At 41.4% G+C, this 9,921-nt stretch overlaps 3 protein-coding genes across 3 annotated transcripts; 2 read left to right on the top strand and 1 right to left on the bottom strand.

Moving 5' to 3' along the window:
- Positions 1 to 491: 491 nt before the first annotated feature.
- On the top strand, positions 492 to 1,336 carry PG986_014998 (uncharacterized protein; the record flags this gene model as incomplete). The annotated part of the gene is made up of 4 exons (XM_066851220.1): positions 492 to 576; positions 638 to 760; positions 813 to 931; positions 998 to 1,336. 4 exons carry the CDS (start codon positions 492 to 494, stop codon positions 1,334 to 1,336), a joined length of 666 nt encoding a protein of 221 aa, XP_066693458.1.
- A 1,926-nt stretch (positions 1,337 to 3,262) lies between these two features.
- Positions 3,263 to 4,292, top strand: PG986_014997 (uncharacterized protein; the record flags this gene model as incomplete). The annotated part of the gene is made up of 4 exons (XM_066851219.1): positions 3,263 to 3,461; positions 3,499 to 3,648; positions 3,711 to 3,974; positions 4,048 to 4,292. 4 exons carry the CDS (start codon positions 3,263 to 3,265, stop codon positions 4,290 to 4,292), a joined length of 858 nt encoding a protein of 285 aa, XP_066693457.1.
- Positions 4,293 to 5,267: 975 nt separating this feature from the next.
- PG986_014996 (uncharacterized protein) lies at positions 5,268 to 6,337 on the bottom strand (the record flags this gene model as incomplete). The annotated part of the gene is made up of 3 exons (XM_066851218.1): positions 5,268 to 5,624; positions 5,779 to 5,950; positions 6,246 to 6,337. The coding sequence occupies 3 exons, from the start codon at positions 6,335 to 6,337 to the stop codon at positions 5,268 to 5,270; spliced, it is 621 nt and encodes a 206-aa protein (XP_066693456.1).
- Between the last annotated feature and the right edge of the window lie 3,584 nt (positions 6,338 to 9,921).

Below are 9,921 nucleotides of genomic sequence, written 5' to 3'. Positions count from 1 at the left end.
TGGTTGGTAGGACCGCACTCAGCATTCTAGGAAGGGAAGACCGTGCAGACCAAGGCTATCGAATCACCTTGCATACTGCATAGGTATGTTGGTGGAACTGGGTCGTATTATAGCTCGATGCAAAATTCAGAATGGGGGGAGGGGTGGAGGCAGAGATATCACAATGTACCATTCGCTAACTGCTAAAACTCGTAATGCAATTTCCAACCCGTTGGGCCCCGTTTTGGCATAGGAAAACATATCAGGACAATCGCCTTATTAGTCTCGCAGCGAATGTAGACCTAAATCTTTAACTCTTGTCTCAGTTCACCTAAAACAACACTCGGTTTCGTATAAAATTTGTTCAGACCTCACTAGGTTATACGATCATGACTTTGGATACCTACGAAGGTGCTTCGTTTCTCAGAAACGACCGAAGATCACTTAGACTTGTCTGGAAAGACGCGTCATCAAGATCATCCTCTTGTGGGCTCCCCTTTCTGCTTGGCCTCATGCTCATACTATCCAACGGGATTTGGTTGATACACCATCAATCTCAGCGAGCGGATCTATGCATTCGGCCAAAGCTTATATACTGTAAGTTCCGCTACAGAAATGTTAGGCAGGGCCTAGGACAGAGAAGCTGAACATGTAGCAGCACCCGCAACTTCGTCTATCTCCTATGAGAAAACCACGCTCTGGAGATCCATCGAACAGGATAACGTTTATACAGGAGAACCAAGAGATGAGCTGGATGAGGCTTGGAGAAATCTTGTGAAACGTGAGTTTACCCTGGAAGTGATTGTTGAGCTTGTATTTACTTCTAATTCAAGCAATGACGATTAAGATCACCGCCCAGGAACTTGAAAATCTTGGAGAGTCATCCATAGCGATGAAAGATGGATCGGGATACATCGCAGAATTAGCTGTGTTCCATGAGCTTCACTGCATTGTACGCAGATTCACTCCACACCCTAATTCGACGATTCACCATGCACGTTTCTAACAAGAAAGATAGAAGCGTATTCGCCGTCATCTCGGACTGCATTACTATTACGGCAATATGACGCAGGATGAGGAAATCCGTGAGAGCCAGCATATTGGTAGGTACTATTACTATAACCTAGAGGCGCCATGCAATGCTGACCTGTCTTCTTACAAAGATCATTGTCTAGAATACTGGCGCGAGGCCGCAATGTGCCGAGGTGATCCAACGTTGGCGACTTTTGTTTGGCACGAGGGTAAACCATTCTCCAAGGTACACAGCGTTCATGAGTGCGTGAAATGGGACCGCTTACGCGGTTGGGCAGAATCGCGAATGGTTAATACATCTGACCTCAGCATATTTTCGCATTAGCTAGGTAAAATGCCTGGCTTTCCGCCCTGTTGCAGGAGAGCATTCTTGCCAACTTTATTGTATGTAATGCTATGCTTACACCTGTAATCACATGTAATTAGGTGGTTAGTGGAATTTTGTTTCCTCGTCAAGCCGGATTCAATACTTGTAGTGCAATAACTGCTTTAATTGAATTATGATTATACTTCCTAAAAGCATACACATGCAAAAGGTTTCTACGTCATCGTCCATATGAGCCCATACGAGTATGTCACATCTTTCCCTATCTAAGCGCCGCGCATATTACGTACAATGAAGATCCTCCGCTCGGTAAAATATCTACAACGTTGTACATATATGCGTTGTGGGCTGATCTTCTCATTATCACTTCGTGCAATTGGTTAGCGTTCAACTACCCATGAATTAAACAAATTAATTTAGCCTTACCCAATAACTTGTAAGCGCCTTTATAACAATCTTTAAGGCTAAGAAAGCCGATGAACCCTGCAGATTGCTACCCTAGTCAATAATACAGCGGGAGGGATAAGGACACCCAAAAGATTATACTACCCCGACGGTTATAATTTCCGGCACACTGTATGTAATCCGGGACATCCATTTCACAAAGGCATATAAATATAAACCAATCAGCTTTACTGGTTGGTGTTTCTTCTGTGGCACCGTAGATGTCGTAGGAAAATCGTAAGTTAGGCTGTAAACAGTAAACCTCAAGTAGGCTATATATCGAATGTGTTGAAGGGCCTTAGGGTTACCGTCGATGTATTCTATACTCCGTACAGGTACTTCGAATAACCTGGATATCCCTCCCCGTGTCTCAGGCGACGTTTAACTGCGAAGCACCCGCTCCGGCGCTGCAAACATACGACAACGACAAACACGGGCCAAGTGAAGCTGATCATCAGGTGCCTACTTAAAAGATAAAAGGTCTAAGATTGGCCTCCTTCGTGGGACTAATATCAAGGAACCTCAGAATCATCCTCATCAGATCCGCTTCTTCCTAGTTATAATTAGTACAATTCTACAACTTGATAATTACCATTTGCCTCATCATAAAGACCACATGCTGGTTAATTACTTTAGCTATCACGGGCTATGCACTTGCCTCAACAGCCCAACCTACAGGATACCAGGAGCTTAGCTCGAAGAGTAAGTTATCATTATCACCGTTAACGGTCTAACCAAAATACTAAGATTTAATACCAGGAGCAACCGCTGATGCAGATAAGGCGGTTGGGAACCTTTGGAATTTAGATAAAGTTGAGACTCATGTTGAAAAGCGTAAGAACACAAGCCCATCCAAATAATACACTAAACAATTGTGCTAATAAAATGTACTAGGAGCTGCGGCTGATGCAGATGAGGCAGTTGGCAACCTTTGGAAAAGTGAGGGTCGTAACTAGTTCGGCCTAGTGAAAGGAGTCTGGGGATTCTACATACATAGCTCCTTTGGTCTCCTTTGTGTAAAGTGCAGTCTTGAGCACTAGTTGATTTTTCAACAAGGTTAACTATGTCGACAAGAAGGGGGGTTGGTTTCCCACATACTAGACACTTCAATTGACAGGTAATCACTTTAGAGATCGGTACTGTATTTGTGTTTTCTCATCAGCCGGTGTTAATACTAGAATAATCTATTAGAAACGGAACACTGTATGAAAGGTGTAGTCTGTGAAAGGATTAGTAGCTGCTCATATCCTCCGCTGGGTATCTAAAGTATGATTCTCCTGGAATGTCGATGCCGACACAAATCTGCTGCTTTGCGTAATAACTTATGTTACATAAGCGCATAAGGTATAACTACTTACTCGGTAGCACTTAGGTAGGCACTGCCCCTTTCACAGCTTCCCCCAAACCTGTCTACTTTATCTTACTTTCAACTCTCAATAACCATCTTGAAGATCGATAGCTTCGACGTATACTCTGACGACAATGGCTTCAGACGAATTCTCCGAGCCTTTGGTTATGATAGACAGCTCCGACGACCTCCAAGAGACACCGAAACGTGTTTCCAGGGGGTGGAACTTCTATGCCTTGAATATTGGGCTCCTTTTCTTCAATATATGTCTATTTATCTATGTTGTGCATCTATTTGGGGCACATCAACATCAGCGCGCAACTCCACTGCCCTGTATGCTGGCCTGACGCCCACTCCTTTTGCTGACCAGTTATACTGAAGAATTTGTATCTATCAGCGCCAGCAGATATCGCTGTCAAGTACGAAACCACCTACTTTGATAAGAACGGACATCGGAGTAGTCCTTTCTCTAAGAAACCTGGCCCGGAGCTTGACGAAGCCTGGCATAGAGCATTGTCTGGTTAGTGATCGTTCCTCTTCTCTGATTATGAAAACAGGACACTACTTTGAAACTTCATCAAGGAATGAACATACGGGTTTCTGAGGACTGGCTAGATCATTCAGGGGCCGAGTCTATTCACTTAGCCGACGGCTCTGGAGTTCTGGTACAGCTGGGCCTGTATCATGAACTACATTGTCTGGTGAGGAGAACCTGTACTGCAGTATATAGTTCAGGACTGACATATTTCACCGTGACACAGAAGAAACTAAAGCATTGGATCTATCGTTCTTACTACACAGGAAACGGGTCGACCATTGATCAGGAAGAGGAGGAGGCCCACGTCGGTAAGCACCAGTCACTTCCAGGGTCCTACAAGCTGTTCTGGCAATTACTGAAATAACTTGTTGGCAAACTTAGAGCATTGTCTCGAATGGTTACGAGTCGTAGCCTTATGCCGAGGAGATACTACCTTGACTACCTTCCAATGGGGAGGCAAGAGAGGGGTTTCCCTAGAGACAGAGTACCCGATTCCGCGCCAGTGTGTAAACCATGCAACTTTGATGGAATGGGCCGAGGAGCAGGCCGTGGATATCACTCAGGAGGGTGTTTTAGAAGGGCCACATGCAAATAATCCAATGTTGGTCCCTGTGGAACTGAGCTGATGGAGTTACATACATACCAATATTGTTTGAACAGTCCTGGTATTTCAATCCCTCCTTTGGTTGACCGGTGTGATTTGTTGGCCGAATCACAGTGGTGCCTAGTACAAGAGGGTTGGTGTAATTAACATGGGGGCTGAGAATGTAACCAACTGAAGAGAAGTCGGCCAATAAGGCGGAGTAACCATTCGATGCCTCGATTTATTCTTGGTTGCAGTGCATGTCGTATCGTACTATACAGTTCCAATACATGTTTGTGATAACTGTAACTCTACTCATGTTCCTCTGCCGCCTGCGGACAGCCTGCTGCGCCTTGGCTTTTGGGGTCTGTATGCAGCCTGATGTCAAGACCGCGAAAGCAAAGCGTGGCAACCCTCCCACTTGCTGCATCATCAATATATTGCATTATCTAACAAGGCAATTTACAACGACGATCCTTAATAAAGCGCAGAAGCCGTGTTCTTCTCTAGCTAGGAAGTAGTTGATCACGGCAATTTTCTACTTAACTTTGTTATATACCTCGAGTTATATAGCTGCCGCCTAGAATATCAATCTTACCACGGTTGAGTACAGTGATGATACAGGGGAATCAAAGTAAGCCGGGAGGGCATATTCCGCCTCCCCCTTCATTTTGGCTTGGTGTCCCACTGTCATATTGCGTAGATGTAGCTGTTTGCAAGGAACCCGCCACATGCGAACTGAACTGCCCAAGGTAGCTGGTGCCAATTACTAAAATCGACGTGCTATCCGAGCATTGGATAAGTAATTACCTACTGAAGTCGAACGGATTCACGGGCTGCCCTTATTTGAAACCCCCGTCACTGTCGTCATCGGATGTTTGAGTGTTTGACTAATAAGGCTGCTGTTGGATATCTGATGCGAGGGATGAGGTCGAGCAGGACGGTAAGGGTAGCTCCGCCCAAAATTACATTTTCCAACATCCAATATATCATCTACAAGAATGTCTACATTCTCCGGCTATGGCGCGGGTAAACATAAAGTATTCTCACCAGCGTTCATCAATGCGAAGGATGTCGACCCCTGAAGCGCATGTGCGTCTGGCGCACCGGCCTTGTTTTTTGCATCCTGGCCTGCGCGCTGGTCTTCGCCCTTAATGTCGCCGCCACGGTGCTCTCCGTGCTTCCGATAGCCCAGGGTGGTGGCGGCGACAGTAACAGTGACGAGCAGCCGCCGGCGCCGGCGCCTGCTGACATCAACAACCAAGTCGTCACCTTTTACCAATGCGGCTGCGCCTCCACCCACACCTTGGCCGTGGTCCTGCACCTCGCTAGCAACCTCTTCGCGACGACTCTGCCGGGCTGCTCCAATTTCTGCCTGCAGACCCTCGTTTTACCTAAGGAAGGCGTATGAATGCGTTGTGTTCCCCCTCGCCATAGAGGAGCGGGATATAGACGTCGAAGATCCTGATTAAGGAATAGGCCCGGTCCTCTTTGCGTTTCGTCTTAAGCCAGGACATCCGCTCGTTCACCGTGAAGTTGGACAGGGGCGTTCGTTGTAGGGCGCCCGTCGAGATTCCCGTGATTTTATGCAGTAGCGTTTCCAGTGAGGCCGAGTCGCCGAGTCGCTGGCTATCCCTAGAGAAGAAGGCCACCGACGTTGGAGCAACTAACTCTTGGAGAGTCCAGCCTCGGCCGAACCATCTGCAATTCTTAAGCGCTGACCTCCAAGCTGCGCGGGGCGGTTCGTTAGGGTGCGCGCGATCCCCTGTGGACACATCGCGCAGGTAAATATAGCATGCGGCCGCGTTCTGGTACCAGCGAAATATATAATTGATTGCCTCTTGTAACTCCGCAACAAGTGTCAACCCAGAAGTACTGCAAATCATCCGCGGAAGCTTGCTTGCTGCACAACTCGAGCTTGCGGTAGCCCTCTTTGCGCTGACCTGTGCCTTCTTTCACATCCTGAAACGTGACCTCCTGGTCATCGTCACCTCACGTATGCGAGAGGATGGCGTACGGCGGGATGGCGTCGACAAAATCCTTCGTCAGGCAGAAGCTGCCATCGGATTGGCGCTGCAGAAGACGCATGGTGATGCTTGGAGTTCATATCAAGCATGGGAGCCGGAGAGTGGGTGCCTAATGGGTAAGGCGCAGCCCTCGAACAGGACGGCCTGAGGAGTGGATCTGGTAAGACCACTGCCAGTGGGAGGGCAATGTTCTGTCACCTGGCTCGTGCTCGCCCACGCGCCGTTGTCCAGATCCTCTGCTTCTGACTGCCAAAGCCAGACCGATTCCTAGCTAATGGGGCGAGGTCTCCGAGCTTGGGATACAGCCATATCGGCCTTGATGCAAGGAGTGAAAGTGATAAGCGTAATTCGCATATAAAACATGGCACATCTTGTGTGGCTGTAATCAACGTCATGTCCAATTTTCGCGTTGGTCTACTCGTGACCTCTAGGACCGCCGTTTGTGGAGAAAGAGGAACAGAGGGAGAGATTATTTCGAAGCAATAAATCCTCTACAAAACTGAATGTGAGTTTGAAGTCCTTTGGAAAGCAATTTCAACGGCGGCCACGTTCCAGCCGGGCAAACCCACAGCTCGTCCGGTAACGTGCAATTCTGGACGTCGGCTCGGGACGGAATCCACCCCGATTTTAGCAGCGGATTTAAAAGCGGGGAGAGTTGTTATTAATGTCGCGGCTGTTTTTATTTAGGCAGGCGTGTATTTACACGTTTACTCTATATTTTTGCTTATTTAATAGTATGGGTTAGATTTAGGCCTTAAACTTATTAATATAGTAACGGATTTAAGATCGGTAGTTTATAATATATCTATAACTAAAACTAATAAAGACGTATTACACTAGCATATCTTTAAATCTTAATAAGGACGTTTTTAATAATAATATGCGTAAGGGTAGCTTACTAATAAGGACCTATTTATAATTAATTATATGCGTATTATAACTTGTTTATAAATAAAATTAATAGGCTAATAATAGGCGTTAATAAAAGAGGGGCGTTTAAAGCGATTAATACTAATAAATATAAGATATTTAATCTTATCGCATTAAAGTAATTAAGTCGTAAAGTATTTATAAGACGGGATTACCTTTAATTTAATTTAAATCCGGCCCTAAGGTCTTAAATTAAATTTAAGGATTATTTAAGTCTTAATTTAATGTTTAACCTAAGCTATCGAATTTACGAATACCGTAACTTTATATCTCGTGCTTAAAATAAGCTAAATAAATCTAAGAAAAACTCGTTAATCTTAATAATATTTAATAAAACGGCCGCCTTTTAAAGAATAGCTTCTAATTTAAATAGTTATTTAAATTACGTGCCCCGAGATCCTTAGTTTATAGAATATTATCTCTTATCTTAACTATATAAGCTTAATAGCCTTATAGTTTCTAGTTATTTTTAACGGGTTAATATATTAAAAACTAAAAAAGATAGTGTTAATTTTACTACGCTCCCTACTAAAGTTTAAAGCTATAAATATAGTCGTATATATATATTTTACTAATATTAAAAGCTAAAATAGTGCTGCTTTAAAAAGTACGATTTATCGCCGAGGCGTAAAGGTAATAACGAAGGATTTACTCCGCTCTTTTTTATTATTTATTCGTATAGTTTTAAATAAATAGAATACTAAAACCGAGAGCTAGCCCGATAGTGTTCTAGTAAAGGCGACGGGTTATTTTAAATAAGCCGTAACGTGAACGGCCGCTTTTAACGAGGATCGGCGGATAAGACTTTTTAAAACGAAACATTCTCTAGTAAGGGAAATAATAAAAGGTTAAGTAAAAACTAAAAAGCTATAATTACTTAAGTTAAAGCGAATATATATATTTAAAACTAGTAGTTAACCCGGTTTTATACACCGAGGCCGTGCTTAGCGCCGTTTTTTATAAGCTATACGAAACCGAATAAAAGAGATTACGTTAAGATAAATACGATTAATACTATTAATTATAATACATCGCTTTCTTTATTTCTTTAACCTCGCTTTTTTACCTTTACTATAGCTTATAATGTTTTTAGACTCTCCGAGAAAAACGAAGTACCCCTTTACTTCGGTATTAATATACTTTAAAGGTGTATAAATTATAATATATACTTTTAACGTGGTTTATTATTAAGCGTATTATATTACTTCTCGTATTATTTTTTTAATTAATTATATTAATTAAACTTTAACGCGTTTTATTTTTATAATAATAATACTTAACGAGTTATTAAAATATCGAATCGTTTTAACGATTTAAGCGACACGAAACCCTTTAAAACCTATTATTTAAAGGGCTACTATAAAGGCCTTCCGAATCTTATAATCCTTTATAAGCTACCGACTCCGCGGCCGAACTTTATAACGCGAAATCGTATATAATTAACGTCGATTAAACCCGATTAAAAAAAGGTGCTTCGCGAATATATAATTAATTTAAATATTCGAAGAATACCCCTTAATCTCGCTAATATAAAAATATAGCTAATTTATTTATTATAACGCGTGGCGGCGACCGCGTCGATAAGTATTAAATTAAGCGCCTTATCGACCGTAATTTAAACTTAAAAACTAAAATAAATCGTCGATATAATTATTAAAGGGCTTTTTATAAAGATTCTAAAGTTATTTCTACTTAGTTTACGCTAATCGCGAATATAAAGGCGAAATATAGGATCGTTAACGAAAATATTTAAAATTTCGATAAAACCGGCTTTATAATAAGTATAATCGGGTTAACACTCCTCGTAACACGCGCTAAGCGGCGTAGAAAAACGAAATCGGTTTAGTTTAATAATTAAAAATAAGTAACGGCGATTAAATATATTAATTTATAAAATTAATATATTCCGCCGTTTTTAATCGTTTAAAGTTAATATTACCTCGTAAATTAATCCCGCGAAACCGATTTACCGGGCGATTAAGTAATTAAGCCGATTTCTAATAATTAAATTAATAACGAAATATATTTAAATTAAATTAAATACTTCGATAAATATATTAGATCGTAAACGAAGGGTTACTACCGCCTTTTAATTCTCGACGGTTACGAGAGTTATATTTCGGCCGAATTCGAGGTATATTATTAAAATAACGATATTATTACTATTAATATATTTCCCTATTTATCGCACTTATTTTAACCTCTCGATATAATACTTTATTCGCCTTTAAAACGTATTTATTCGAAAGAAATCGAGCTATTTATTAAGGCCTCTATAAACTATATTATTAAGCTCGAAATCTTTATCGCCTTTAAAGCCGCGTATTTTACTGTTTCTACGGAAATTAATATTAAATTTAAATTTAGCGTATTTAATTTAATACCTTATAATTTTAATAAAATAATTAATAAGTTAAATATACGTCTCCGAATATATACACTTAGCTCGTCGCGTTCGGGGACGGCTAGCACTTATAACCTTTAAACGTTATTTAATTTTTAATAAATAATTAACGTAATCTATAAGCGAAATAACTATATAAGCGAATTAATTACTTTCGCTAAATTTCGTACGAAAACTTTTATAACTTAATTCTTTTACTATTTATTATAGTTAATACTTAAAAAAAGTAAATAATTCTAACGTTTTAAGCGTTTAAAAATAACTTAAAATTAAGTCTTTAACGCGTAGCTTAAATATACGAAGTTTTTTAT

The sequence above is a fragment of the Apiospora aurea genome, assembly GCF_038362705.1.
Source record: "Apiospora aurea strain CBS 24483 chromosome Unknown utg000010l_segment0_segment0, whole genome shotgun sequence".
NCBI lineage: Eukaryota > Fungi > Ascomycota > Sordariomycetes > Amphisphaeriales > Apiosporaceae > Apiospora > Apiospora aurea.
Note: the sequence above shows the minus strand (reverse complement) of the source record. Positions and strands in the feature narration are given on the sequence as shown.